General features: G+C 32.9%; 3 protein-coding genes across 6 annotated transcripts; 2 read left to right on the plus strand and 1 right to left on the minus strand.

The window, feature by feature from the left end:
• Positions 1-2281: 2281 nt before the first annotated feature.
• On the plus strand, positions 2282-4054 carry LOC105194728 (tRNA-specific adenosine deaminase 1). 4 transcript variants are annotated; one of them, XM_011159792.3, is made up of 3 exons: positions 2282-3205; positions 3287-3538; positions 3613-4054. In XM_011159792.3, the coding sequence occupies exons 1-3, from the start codon at positions 2526-2528 to the stop codon at positions 3686-3688; spliced, it is 1008 nt and encodes a 335-aa protein (XP_011158094.1). In that variant the 5' UTR covers positions 2282-2525; the 3' UTR covers positions 3689-4054. The 4 variants fall into 4 exon arrangements, with proteins under 4 accessions (XP_011158094.1, XP_011158095.1, XP_011158096.1 ...); XM_011159793.3 differs by having other exon boundaries at positions 3643-4054; XM_011159794.3 differs by having other exon boundaries at positions 3649-4054.
• Positions 3926-6088, minus strand: LOC105194729 (probable RNA 3'-terminal phosphate cyclase-like protein). The gene is made up of 7 exons (XM_011159796.3): positions 5828-6088; positions 5203-5442; positions 4942-5108; positions 4691-4865; positions 4452-4602; positions 4283-4387; positions 3926-4201 (listed from the first exon to the last, which is right to left on the minus strand). Exons 1-7 carry the CDS (start codon positions 5967-5969, stop codon positions 4054-4056), a joined length of 1128 nt encoding a protein of 375 aa, XP_011158098.1. The 5' UTR covers positions 5970-6088; the 3' UTR covers positions 3926-4053.
• Positions 6089-6627: 539 nt separating this feature from the next.
• Positions 6628-13838, plus strand: LOC105204175 (pre-mRNA-splicing factor syf1 homolog). Its single transcript, XM_026139853.1, has 15 exons — positions 6628-6669; positions 6740-6888; positions 6971-7292; positions 8138-8437; positions 9376-9517; positions 9603-9754; positions 9821-10041; positions 10469-10631; positions 10713-10826; positions 10893-11055; positions 11162-11271; positions 12370-12573; positions 12643-12856; positions 12946-13092; positions 13619-13838. The coding sequence occupies exons 1-15, from the start codon at positions 6628-6630 to the stop codon at positions 13693-13695; spliced, it is 2520 nt and encodes an 839-aa protein (XP_025995638.1). The 3' UTR covers positions 13696-13838.
• The last annotated feature ends 499 nt before the right edge of the window (positions 13839-14337 follow it).

Raw genomic sequence — 14337 nt, forward strand, 5'->3', positions numbered from 1 at the left:
ACTAAGTTGTGAAACTGGCCCTAAGGGGGGTTAATTGATTTTTATGCTCGATTTCGCTTAACCAAGGAATCTGTTACTGCAGTCTTAAGAGAAATCAAAGAAAAAATTTCTCATAAAACAGAACAGTAAAAATAGTTTTGTAATATTATTAAATTAGTACTTATAGATTACATACTATAATTACGATGACCATATATGTGTTTTTCCAAAGAACAGTTTTTTTTTATTTCGAGTGGCTGTATTTTAGATTTATTTATTTTTTTCAAAACTCAATTTTGTCTTTTATTCTAATCTGTTGTTCTTTATTTTATGAGAAATTTTTTTCTAATTAGTGTTCCAATGTTTAATGTACTTAATAAAGTGTAAATTTTTACAGTAACAATTGAATTTAATTGTTTAGTTCAAACTGATTTGGAAACATGTAAGAAGAAAACTTTAAAACTTTTAAATTTGTTCATTACTTTTTGCCTTGGTGTATAGAACCTGTAATATCTCATTCCCTACTCTTCGGTAACAACCACGGGAGTGCAGGCAGTATCTAAAAGCAGGAAACAATCGGGCCAGGCAGGATCGAGATGAATGTATGCGCGCGCATGTATAGCGAGTGGGACGTGATCAGGTGATTAACCTAAGAAGAAGAGAACCAAGAGAACGACTATGACTATAGGCTTGTTTTCTATTCCTGCACTAGACTGCACTGGAACGTTCCTTCTTGCTTTCGCTAACTTTGAAACATCTATTTATTTCATTTTAAGTGTATACTTATTTAGAGAGTTCAGGAACAGAAAACAAACGGTATGTGGCAACGGTAAAAAAGGTCAGAATGGCAAGTTGCAACTATTGAAAGTTGGAAAGTGATTAAAGTGATCAGGCACAAATTCTGTTTTGACATACGCTACATAATTGGTTTATGTTCTTGCCTATTATGTTAAGTGAGAATTTATTAAAACGTTTGGAAGATCTTATAATTGTAAGTTTAGTTATAAATAAAAATTATGTAATGTATATTTGTCATTATTTTGTGAAATAAAAATATATTTCTATGTAACATTAATTAATTTACTCTTTTTTTGTACCTCTTATTTAATTGCACCTAATGTCTGTTATATATATTATATGTTTAAAAACATTTATCAATAAAAATTCTAAGTGTGGGCCGAAGACTTTAAAATTAATGTAGAGTAGCCATATATATATATATATATATATATATATATATATATATATATATATATATATATATATATATATATAGAATCATGTAGTATCAAGGCCAGGCCGCTTGGATCGCGTCGATCGCTTGTGTTCCCACCGTTTCCATCGTTTAACATGAAGTTGCAGTCCCATGGTAACAACCAATCACACTACTTGTTCTAGAAGAAAGATAAGTCTGTTGAAGTTTCTTCGCATAGATTATAGGTTTACGTAACCTAGAGTTAAAATCTGGTTATGAAACGCGATAGAAGTTTAACCGTGGCGTTAAACTTGACGGTAGTTCAACTAAGCTCGGGTTAAACCCAAAGTTGTGAAACTGGGCCTAAGTGCTCGCGGTGTAAACTAGGCCAATGGAGTGAATGACGCTGGACGAGCGTCTTCCCACTTGCGCCAAGAATCGCGCGCGAACTCCGTAGTATTGCGTGCACCGTTCTGATTGGTCGTCTTCTTTGTCCAGTGGTAACTTGTCCAACCGTCTGTCGGCGTAATGGAAAGCCGCCATACTCTTTGGTTAGGTAAAGGTAATGGTAACCCAGTAGCGGAATTCTGTAACTCCTTTGCGACAATTCGGTATCGTTACAGCGTCGTTGCGCAGATATTATACATGGTAGAAAAGCTGCGCGACGACACGTAACGATATCCCTAGCTGTCGTTAAGAGTTACAGAATACGGCCCCAGGGGCTGTATTCTGTAACTCTTAACGACAGCTAGGGATATCGTTACGTGTCGTCGCGCAGCTTTTCTACCATGTATAATATCTGCGCAACGACGCTGTAACGATACCGAATTGTCGCTAAGGAGTTACAGAATTCCGCTACAGGCTGTGTTCCGTTTTTACTGGCAGTACTGAAAATTTATAGTTCACGTCACATACTGGCTATGTTCCGATATTAACTGCCAGTACTGAAAATGTATAGTATATGTGACGTGAACTATAAATTTTCAGTACTGCCAGTAAAAACGGAACACAGCCACTGTTTGTTTTCTGTTCCTGAACTCCCTGAATTAGTGTGCACTTAAAGTGAAATAGATATATATTTGAAAGTTAGTGAAAACAAGAAGGAACGTTCCAGTGCAGTCTAGTGCAGGAATAGAAAACAAGCCTATATACATTTTCAGTATTGGCAGTTAATATCGGAACATAGCCCTAGACTAGTCTAACTTTGCTCTTCATCGTCGATTGAGTGTCACATTGTCGCCGCATTGTCGCGTGACACGTGCGATGCACATGTCAATTTTCAAGTTGACGTATGAAGTCCATCATCATTGGATTTATAAAAATATTATAAGCATAATGATATGACGATAAAATGATTGAGAACTTTGCGGATAATGTAGCTAGACTATGTATAGAGAAATATAATTTTCTGAAGAACACTGGTAAACCTAAGGCCCACGAATGGACCGTATTGTCTGGAATCGTTTTAAAAAATGCTGACGGTTTATTGTCTCTGGTAGCACTCGCTACTGGGACGAAATGTTTAGGAGACTCGGAATTGTCGGAGAGTACTCGAGAAGAGAGAGGTTCTCGGTTGAGTGACTCGCACGCAGAAGTTTTAACCAGACGTGCGTTCATTCGTTATCTGTACGATCAGATCGATTTGACTTTGAGCGGCTCTGAGAGTGCAATTTTCTCGCGGAATGACGATAATGAAATCGAATTAAATAATAACATATCATTTCATTTTTTTTCGAGTCAAACACCTTGTGGGGATTGTTCAATTTTTCCTAAAGAGGAGACTACGGGAGACTCGGATAGCCCGTCCCCATGTAAAATTAGACGTATCAATAAAGATAGTAATGGACATATAATTGCTGAATCGCAGTATAAAGATGTGTATAGAACAGGAGCGAAATGTGTGAAAGGAGAGGAAACGCAGCAAGATCCTCGTTTGCCTGGTGCAAGTTATCATATCATAGGTCCTTTGCGCACCAAACCAGGCAGAGGAGATCCCACGAGTAGTTTGTCTTGTTCGGATAAAATGGCAAAGTAAGGTGTAAATTATAGCTACAATGGATCATTCGTGTGCATTGTACTTGTATGTGTAAATTGACAATACTTTTGCTCAAGGTGGCTCGTTCTTGGTTTACAAGGATCACTCTTATCACTGATGATACCACCGATAAAGCTGGAAAGTATCACGATTGGAGGTGACTGTCCATTTTCTCTCGACGCCATGGAACGTGGGTTATATAAGAGATTTAATAACAAATTGGGCAGACTCGACATTTTTCAAGCAAATACTGCTTTTTCACATAAAAAAGGACAACAAAGATCTTATCCCTGTCCAATAAGCATTGTATGGTGTGCCGTAAGAAACAGGTATCCATAATGTTTCAAATATATTTACCTCAATATTATCTGGAATATGCTTTTGTACAGTGTATAAAATTTAGATTTTATATACAGTGCATTAGAAATGGCAGTTGCAGGCAGAAGACAAGGGCTAACAAAAAAGAAAAAGGGCAATAATTTATTTGTAACTAGACGAATGCTCTTACGAAGCTTCTTGCAAATTTTTGATAAATATCAGAATCACTATAGTGAAATAAGACATCCGAAAAAGATTACATATTACGATTGGAAGCAATGGTCGACAACTTATCAAAACGAATGGAAACGATTGAGGCGTGAATCGTTTTATCATTGGCCATGCAAACCGAGGCACTTGCAAAACTTTGTGTTATAAAATTATGTTAACGCGATACATTTCTTTTTACACATATTTTTTATACGTATTTATATCGTAAATAAATATAAACTCCATTACTATTGATGTTAAAGGTGAAAAAGCATAATGTATTATAACTTAATATAATTCTATAACAATATTTACATTATAGAGTTCGCTTACTTATATTAGTATAACCTATACCTAAACAAGTCAAACGAACTTGCGATAATGTTTCATCTTCTCCTTCCTTGATTTGTTCTATTTTGAAGGTAACTCCAAAAAAATCTCGTAAATCGCGTAAAAATTGTACCCTGAAAATAACTCGCAAATATACTATGTATATATAATCTCTTTTATATCAAATGAGAAATTATATAGCAATACACACTCACATTGCTGGAGTCAACGGTCCTACTTTAACTTTACAAACATCCTTTTTGCCAAGAGCCATAAATGCAGCAGTTACGACTTGAAAAGAAGAATCTACGCATCCATTCCTATGAATAAAATTACAAGAGTTTTAATCAAGAGTTAACATGTTTGTAGGGAAAAATTTTTTACCTATAAATTTCATCCAGAAGTTTCATCGCAGCTTCTTTACCAAGATCTTCGGGTACACATGGTAAAGAACCTGTTGTCATTAATGGAGAGAATGCTTGTCCGCTGAAAAATGCTTCTTTAGTAGTTTCCGCTGTCAATGTGATTCCAAAACCTGATCGATATAACAAATTGCAAGTGATAAAATTTAATGCAATGCAATACGACAAGTAACATTTGGATGGATAAATGCTTGATTATACCTGGGGATTTTCCACTGGTTGATTTTTTACAATGGTCCGCATAAATATATACATCTGGTATGAACTTGAGGAGAACACCTTTCGCCGATTCAACAATACGATTAGCGATCGCTGGAGAAACTCTTACGCTACATGCAGTTCCTCTGATACGTTTTACCATTCCACTATCTTCCAACTGATGGTATAGTAGAACATTATAACATAACGGTATAAATATGTATGCACGAGTTGAAAATTTGTTTGACGAGTACCTGAATTGTTCTCAGATGACGACTAATAGGACATTTAAATTGTATTTCTCCTCCTCCCAAAGGTGCTACTCCTCTCTTGCGAATAGTTAGTAAAATTTCATTGTCGCCTGCTAGAAATCTTTTTAATATCGGTATACCAGCGGTCTGAATTCTGTCCACGGATGGATCTTGTAATATAAATTATACTAATTTTATCTTAATAACCTTTAATAACGCAAGTATTTAACGTCAAGCGTATATATTTTATATATTGTCTAGTACCTATAGTATTATTGGTTATTCCTTTGAGCTTCAAGTCGATAGAATTTTTACAAAATGGAGCAAGTATCATAACTGCTTCCAAATAATAACCAATACCTCTCTGTAAACTACAGTCGTGTTCCAATTCACCACCGTTTAATAAACCAGGATTATAATATATACTGGTACCAGTTTCATTCAGCTCAATTTTTGTACCGTTAGTCATCTTGTCCAATAGACGAATAAAACTAATCTCATATTCTGTTAGAAAAATCAAGTATGGTTATTGAAACAAGTATGTACATGTATAGATAAATGACAATGGTAAATCCAAGTGTACAACATTGGGATACTATAGGACAATTAATGGAATAACATTCTTGCTGCAATAAGATTCTACTTTTTATAGAATTTTTAACTAAACTATGCTACAAGCAAAAATATTGTTTAAATTTGGTCTGTCCTTTTCAAGAGTAACGTTTTTTTAAAATCTGATAAAATTAATTATACGTAGAGTTATCGACAACAATAAACTGTAATATTTTTGTACTTAAATTATTCACCTGTTATTTCAATTATTCAACATAAATAGACAATCAGTGAAAATATTGATGTTTTTTTTATATATTTGATACATATTACTAACCTTTAAGACCAGGATCATCATCCTTCGTTCTAATATTTGTAATCCTTACTGGTTTTCCAGATAATGTGGATAACAATAAGCGATATCTCAAATAATTGCTGCCCTCGTATATAAGTATTTTGTTTTTTATTTTGGCTGGCATCTCTTAAAAAGTTTGAATAATATTTAGACGTGTACTAATCACGTGTTGTTAAACACGAAATCGTATGGACTGGTATGGACTATGGGCTTATGGGCGCCATGGGCGATTCATAAAGCCCATTTTACATGAAATATGGATTATGCAGACAATAATCGCTAAATTATGCCGGAACAGGTAAGAAATTAGCCAATCATAATCGATTTATAGAAGAATAATCGACTATGATTTGTCAATTTCTCAACGGTTTCGGCATAAGTTAGCGATTATTGCCTGCATAAACCAATCTTAAGATTGTTGGATCAATGAGCATCCAGCTTATAGTCGCCATGTTGCTTTGCATTAATTTCTCATTGGTCCAGCGGCGTTGTGCAATGAGCTTCAATTCTGTGCGTGTGTGCGCTAGTTGCGCATTGTATCGTAATATACGTGGTGTTCATTTTCCGATCATTTCTAACCTAGATTCGTCTAAGGAGAGAAAAAAGCCTATTTAGAGAGAAAAAGAGGTTCTTTTCAGATTTTTTTTTATTTTATTTTATTCATTTCAAATTGACGCTTGGGGATCGAGTGCCGTAATTAAAGAAAGAAGAAAATTCTCATCATTTATTAAAATTGGTACAACTTTTGTACAACTGGTTGGTCGTATATAACAGCCTTAGGGATGTTGGAACGTCAGGATGATGAAGGAAATTTATATTTCTTTGTGAGTACACCTTGTATAATTTGTAACTGTTAATTGACATCGACATATTATAATTGTAATTATTAAACAGAATGAGGAAGACTTACCATACGAAGAAGAAATTTTACGAAATCCATATTCAGTGAAACATTGGCAACGCTATATCGATCATCTTAAAAATACAAATAGTACGAATTTAAATGTTGTATATGAACGAGCATTGAAAGAACTTCCAGGCAGGTAAAGTAATTTTTTTATACGTAGCTTTACAACTATGCACATACAAAAGTATCGGTTCTTAAATATTGTATCATATTGATAGTTACAAGCTGTGGTATAATTATCTTCGACAACGTGTGAGTCAATTAAAGGGTCGATGTATAACGGATCCATTGTACGAAGATGTTAATAATGCATTTGAACGTGCATTAGTATTTATGCACAAAATGCCACGTATATGGATGGATTATTGTACGCTAATGACCGAAGAATGTTATATAACACGAACTCGTCAAGTGTTCGATCGGTCTCTTAGAGCGCTTCCTATCACGCAGCATCATCGTATATGGCCATTGTATATTCATTTCTTAAAGAAACACAATGTTTATGAAACTGCTGTTAGAGTTTTTAGGAGATATTTAAAGGTATAAAATAACATGAACAATATGTTCACATTAAGGGAGGAACCTAGTGTAAATAGCCGTTCTTTCTCGATTTTTTAAATAAAATATAAAATTTATTGAATGTAGACAAAGTATACGTTAATATTTACTATTTAAACTAATTAAAAGAATTCTTTTGTTGTTGCAAAATTTCAAAATGGCAGCAAAGCAGCTGCTTGAAGTTGGCTCCTTGAATTTGCGCTGGCCTACGCCGAGGTCACAAAATTTATGTGAAACAAAAATTTCAAGAAATTTCGTTAGTTTATGTAAAAACGCACAGCATATACCTAAATAATTTCAAAAATTTATAAAATTGCAAAAACGGCGACGTAAACAAAAAAAAGCACTTTAAACAATTGTTAATAATTATTGTCTATAGCAAAATATTAATGATTTGATAAGTATATGCTGGGACAGATAGTTGAAGAATGAGCATGCAAAATTTGAAGACGATCAGTCACAAGTAGTTTTTGAGTTTTATAGGCCGGCGCGCAAAATTTTAGCGTTTTGAGAAAAAGGCGTTTAAAGTTGTATACCTACGTGCTCCAGCCACTGAGGTCGATTCACCTTTCTTTGAAATCAACACAAAAGGAAGTTTCTTATAACTTTCTAATGTTTTTTTCTTTTTTTCATATTTTTGAGATAATTTCCTAACAATTTTGGCAAAAAACGTGAAAAAAATCGATTTTACACTAGGCTCTCTTCTTAATAATACTAATTTTTTTATATTATCTCTTAAATTTTTTATAAGTTTGAAAAAATTTGTGTCTCGCAAATGATTTATCATATGTATTTTATTTTTTATTTTATACATATTTTATATACAGCTAGCACCTGAAGATACAGAAGAGTATATCGAATATTTGATATCAATTGGAAGACTCGACGAAGCTGCTGTAAAACTTGCCCAGATTGTCAATCAGGATGATTTTGTATCAAAGCATGGAAAATCTAATCATCAATTATGGAACGAATTGTGCGATTTAATATCAAAAAATCCTTCCAAGATAAAGTCCTTGAATGTAGATGCAATTATTAGAGGCGGCTTAAGACGTTATACAGATCAATTGGGACCTTTATGGAATTCATTAGCAGATTATTACGTCCGAAGTGGTCTTTTCGAAAGGGTATCACTAGCTTTGTACTTGCAAATTATGAAAAAAAAAAGAATATCTGTACGTGCGGATGCGCGCGCGCGTGCGTGCGCGCATGTGTATACATACACTCGACAGCAAAATTAAGAGATCACCTATTCTGACTCCGAAAAAGAGGCGTAATTCAAGAGAGTGTAACTTTGTCAAAAATAATTGTAAAAAAATTAAAAAAAAGAAGCATTTTAAAGCTTGAAATCTCTAGTTTGGAGATTGATAAATCATTAAACGATTCACAGATTGTTTACGAAGTTTATGCGGGAATGCGTCAAATCTCAAAATTTTTTACAAACTTTACAAAGCGCCACGATGTGAAATAAAAATTTTATAAAAATGCGGTTTACAGCATTCGAAAGCGTGAATCTTTACCTTTAATTTGCGTTTTTGTTGAGCGTTGTACGATTTTTATTCACCGAATTATTCAACATTGAAGCAAGAAAGGCCATTTTTGCTTCAGTGTTTCTTAACTCAGTGAAAAAAAAATCGTACAACGCTCAACAAAAACGCAAATTAAAGGTAAAGATTTACGCTTTTGAATGCTGTAAACCGCATTTGCGTGCAATGTTTACTTCGCGTTGTGGAGCTTTGCAAAGTTTGTAAAAAATTTTGAGATTTGACGCATCCCCATTTGAATTCGCATAAACTTCGTAAACAATCTGTGAATCGTTTAATGACTTATCAATCTCCACACTAGAAATTTCAAGCTTTAAAATGCTTTATTTAAAATTTTTTTACGATCATTTTTGACAAAGTTACACTCTTGAATTTCGTTTATTTTTTGAAGTCAGAATAGATAATACCTTAATTTTGCTGTTGAATGTATATTTTGCTCACACACGCACGCACACGCACACACACACACACACACACTCACACTCACACTCACTTGAATAAACAAATAATTTTATATTTAGGCAAGGGATATTTATGAAGAAGCTATACAGACTGTATCCACTGTCAGAGATTTTACACAAGTTTTTGATGCTTATGCGCAATTTGAAGAACTTAGTCTTAAAAAGCTCATAGAGGAAGCAGCAAGAAATCCTACCGAAGAAGGTAACTAATATGTACATTACTTTAGACTAATATTTTTATGTTACTATTTTAATGATTATTTTAATTATATCTCTTATTTTACTAGATGACATAAAGTTAGAATTGAGATTGGCACGATTGGAACATCTTATGGAAAGGAGACTACTATTGCTCAATTCTGTTTTATTACGACAAAATCCACATAACGTAGCAGAATGGCATAAAAGAGTAAAACTTTACGAAGGGCAACCACATGAGGTAAAAGGATAAATAGATGAATATTTGTATAAATTCCATTTTGTTAATTGATATGTTTTTCTGTAGATAATTAATACGTATACAGAAGCAGTGCAGACAGTGCAACCACAATTAGCAGTTGGTAAATTGCACACATTATGGGTCGCGTTTGGCAAATTTTATGAGGAAAATGGACAAATAGAAGATGCTAGAGTGGTATTTGAAAAGGCAACTCATGTTCCATACACTAAGGTAGATGATCTTGCCTCGGTATGGTGCGAATGGGCAGAAATGGAAATTAGACATGGGTAAGTTTAATTTATTTTTCTCCCCTATCATATTGGTTTTGTCATGTACAAATAATTAAATAAAAATCTAAAAATTAATTTTTTAATCGATTAAGAAGCATTATTAAATTCAATATATATACAACACACACACACACACACACACACACACACACACACACACACACACACACACACACACACACACACACACACTTCACACATGTGCATATATAGATAGATACATACAGGGTACATTAGTGACTCATTAACTATTGCAAAAATTGCAAAATAGTTCAAAACTTTTCGATTCGATTCAGTCCGCTCTACTTGCATACATCGCTTGGCTATTCCAATAAGAAATGGCCGCATTTTGCCGCGCGCTTGGATTTAGCGATGAATCCAATTCAATATGTATACGTACATATATATACATATTGTTATACAGAAATTGCAAAGAAGCTTTAAAACTTATGCATCGTGCTACTACAATGCCAGCTAGAAAAGTAGCATATCATGATGAAACAGAAACAGTACAAATGAGATTATACAAATCTTTAAAAGTATGGTCTATGTATGCAGACTTGGAAGAAAGTTTTGGAACATTCAAGGTACGTTTACATGTCAATCAATTTCTATGTCACTTATTTAAATTATAAAATTAGTATTTTCAATTTTATATTTGTTAATAGACCTGTAAAGCAGTGTACGACAAAATAATTGATTTGAAAATTGCAACTCCACAAATTATCATCAATTACGGATTGTTTTTAGAGGAAAACAATTACTTTGAAGAAGCATTTAGGGTATGTTAAATATCTTTAATTAAATATATGATAATTTAACAGAATCTTGTAATATTTATCTTTTAGGCATATGAAAAAGGTATTGCGTTATTTAAGTGGCCTAATGTATATGATATTTGGAACACATATCTTACAAAATTTTTAAAACGTTACGGTGGTACGAAATTAGAACGTACCAGAGATTTATTTGAGCAATGTTTGGAACATTGTCCACCAAAGTATGCTAAAGGTACACATTTTGTCTTGCGTTATCCGACTAATTTATTATCTGACACTATATATATAATGTAATAAGAGAAAGAGAACAAATAATTTAATTTATTAATTTATTACAGCCTTATATTTGTTATACGCAAAACTAGAAGAAGAACATGGTTTAGCGAGACACGCCATGTCTGTATATGAACGTGCGACGAATGCCGTCCTCCCGGAAGAAAGATTTGATGTAATATCTTTTTATCATTAATATTTTTTTTGCTACTAATGTTAAGGCTCCTGACTCCTCAGCCGAGAACTCCGCGTTGACGGTAGCGACATTTCGTCGCGGACAAAATTAGAACTAATACACGTGAAACGTGACAGATTGACGATGAAATGTTATCGTGCATGTCATTTTGTTATTATGTGTTTCATTGTAAAAACATGACTTTTCTCGTATTTACCAAATTCGTAAAAATGGACCGCGAGTAAAGTTTCTTTGAATTTTATACATAAAAGTACATTTTTCACTCCTTTTAATAGCTATCCGTGTGTTTTCCTGTCTGAATAGACGTCACTTTACGTGCTTTTTACGACTATTTACTGACTGCTAGGCGAAAAAAGGATAGTCGTGACCGATATTTAGAAGTGTTTTAAAGCCATCTGATTAGTCTGTTTTATCCAAATTGGCATTATTTAGAAATGGCACGTCGGACAAAATTATGTGCCCATGTGTTTTCCTGTTTCAATTGCTTCACTTTACATGCTTTTTACAACTATTTACTGATTGTTAGGCGGAAAAAGGATAGTCGTGACCGATATTTAGAAGTGTTTTAAAGTCATCTGCTTAGTTTGTTTTATCCAAATTGGCTTTATTTACAAATGGCATGTCGAACAAAATTACGTGTCATTTCACGCAATTTCTCGCTTCTGACGTCACGACTTCAATATGGCCGCGGCGAGTACTCAGGAGCCTTAAGTTGTTAGCAAATGATCAGTTGAAATGGATAGAAATGAATTTATTTCGAAATTTTTGAATTAATGTTACAGATTTTTCGAATCCATTCGAATACAAAAATAATAGGTACATTTAGTACTACAATCGCTCACTAATTGTGAGCGGTTAAGTAACATTTGAATGCGATTGGTTCTTACCTTGAAATTCAACCAATCCAATTTTTAATTCCGTAATTTCCTATAATTTTTGAATGTCGAAAATTAAACGGGACATCTTGTATATTTTTAAATAAAAATATGAAATATTTTTCAATTGATGTGTAATTTCATAATACTGTTTCATAATCTAGATATAAAAAACTTACAAAATTAATTTCTTAATTCACAGATGTTCAATATATACATAAAGAAAGCTGCTGATATATATGGTGTGCCGAAAACCCGACAAATATACGAAAAGGCTATAGAAGTCTTGAACGATGAGAATACAAGAGAAATGTGTTTACGGTTTGCAGAAATGGAGACCAAATTAGGAGAAGTGGATAGAGCTAGAGCCATATACGCGCATTGTAGCCAAATATGTGACCCAAGAGTATGCTACTATATTTATAATACATTCTAATACTTATGTGCATTTTACTTATTAACTTATGAAATGCAGGTTACGTCCAGTTTTTGGCAAATTTGGAAAGAATTTGAAGTCAGGCATGGAAACGAGGATACAATGCGTGAAATGCTTCGAATCAAGCGTAGTGTACAAGCTATGTATAACACTCAAGTAAACATGATGTCTGCACAAATGTTGAATAACGCCAATCAAGTATCAGATATTCCAATGGATGCTATGCGTTTGTTGGAAAGTAAAATTACATCAGGTAATAGAATTACTGCAAGTGATAGAAATTAAAAAACGATCTCGCTCTATTTTAATCTTGAAATAATTTTAAACAATCTTAAATTTTAGATAATGCTGCTGATATCAAAGGAGGTATCAAATTTGTACGTGGTGTAACAGAAAAGGATGGTAAAGCAGATTCTCATGTAAATAATCCAGACGAGATTGATATCGACATAGATGATGAAAATGACAACACGGAAGAAGTAGAAGAAGGTACTACAACACATTTACTTTCAGAATTCAACTGTTTTATGTATAGATATATCTAAGCTATTTTTTCCCCATCTTTCAATAATAGGTTAATTAAGTAGATTTCTCTCTCTCTCTCTCTCTCACACGCACACACGCGCGCGCGCGTTTTCTACTGTATTATATCTTTAGACATTTTTCCTAAAAAAAATGTTAATTATTTGTTACAATTTTCTTATTTATATTAGATATTGGGGTAATCAAAATAATCGACGTTGCTATTTAAATTAAAGAATTCATTTTTTAACTTATAGGTGAAAAAGATTTTGACAGCTGTGCATATTTCAAGTTTAATTATCTGTCAGTCGTAACATAAAAAAAAAATGAAAAATACTGTTAATGTATCGATATTTTTGTGAGATTATATAGTTCTAATTTACTTATAATATTTAATATTATAATATTTAAAATTAAAATTTAATTTGACAGAAGTGTTTAAACAAATACATATTATAGTTTGACTTTTTATTAATGTTTCATTTATTTTCAGATATACCGATTGAGAAACAAACTATACCATCACAAGTATTTGGTAGTTTGAAAGCGGCCCAAGCTGAAGAGGATTGAGATTTCAATTTGAGATAATATTATGTTTGAGACGTGGCAACACAGTTTATATTCCATGTAGTAATTATAATTATGTAGTAACTATATATTGTCATAAAATGTACTGTTTTGATTATTAAACTCATTTTTTCATTCTCAATATATTTGTAGAGCATTTATTATTACGCATTTATTATTTTTAAAGTACAAAAATCACGTTTTCTCAGTAAATTTTTGCCTATCTTTAAACTGTAATTACTCAGCTAACAATTAACGTAAAAATAAATAAAAAAGGATTTTTCAGAGGAATTTTACAATGCAAATTCTCTGCTGTAAGGTGTTTAAGTTCAACTTTTATTCAGTTAATTACTCAAAGATGTGATTGGCTTTGAATAAGGACATATTTGAGATATTGAAAATCTTGAAATTTGCAGTTCTCTATCACCTAATGAAAAAAATGGCGAACATAATCATTAACATCATCGCAAAGTACGGAATTTGCTCTTTCAAGTGAAAAAAAAAAAAAAAAAACTACACCCATTATTTAGCGAGATATCGTAATTTAAAGTATCCCCTGTTTTTTGTTTTATAATTTTAGCACGATATCGCTAGCATATTTGATCAATTTGATGTTAAATCGATGTCATTTTGACTTTTCTGTTT

Source organism: Solenopsis invicta, chromosome 1 (assembly GCF_016802725.1).
Source record: "Solenopsis invicta isolate M01_SB chromosome 1, UNIL_Sinv_3.0, whole genome shotgun sequence".
NCBI classification, from domain to species: domain Eukaryota; kingdom Metazoa; phylum Arthropoda; class Insecta; order Hymenoptera; family Formicidae; genus Solenopsis; species Solenopsis invicta.

What these genes read in the sequence shown, in the direction of transcription:
- LOC105194729 (XM_011159796.3), bottom strand. Translation starts at nt 5,969, where the DNA reads ATGCCAGCCAAAATAAAAAACAAAATACTTATATACGAGGGCAGCAAT. An exon ending in AATAACCAATAATACTATAG is followed by an intron (nt 5,109 to 5,202) that starts GTACTAGACAAT and finishes TTATATTACAAG; the next exon opens with ATCCATCCGTGGACAGAATT. An exon ending in GGACCGTTGACTCCAGCAAT is followed by an intron (nt 4,202 to 4,282) that starts GTGAGTGTGTAT and finishes AGTTATTTTCAG; the next exon opens with GGTACAATTTTTACGCGATT.
- LOC105204175 (XM_026139853.1), top strand. Translation starts at nt 6,628, where the DNA reads ATGTTGGAACGTCAGGATGATGAAGGAAATTTATATTTCTTT. An exon ending in TTTTTAGGAGATATTTAAAG is followed by an intron (nt 7,293 to 8,137) that starts GTATAAAATAAC and finishes TTTTATATACAG; the next exon opens with CTAGCACCTGAAGATACAGA. An exon ending in CACGGAAGAAGTAGAAGAAG is followed by an intron (nt 13,093 to 13,618) that starts GTACTACAACAC and finishes ATTTATTTTCAG; the next exon opens with ATATACCGATTGAGAAACAA.
- LOC105194728 (XM_011159791.3), top strand. Translation starts at nt 2,526, where the DNA reads ATGATTGAGAACTTTGCGGATAATGTAGCTAGACTATGTATAGAGAAA. An exon ending in TGTTCGGATAAAATGGCAAA is followed by an intron (nt 3,206 to 3,286) that starts GTAAGGTGTAAA and finishes CTTTTGCTCAAG; the next exon opens with GTGGCTCGTTCTTGGTTTAC. An exon ending in TGGTGTGCCGTAAGAAACAG is followed by an intron (nt 3,539 to 3,625) that starts GTATCCATAATG and finishes TTTTATATACAG; the next exon opens with TGCATTAGAAATGGCAGTTG.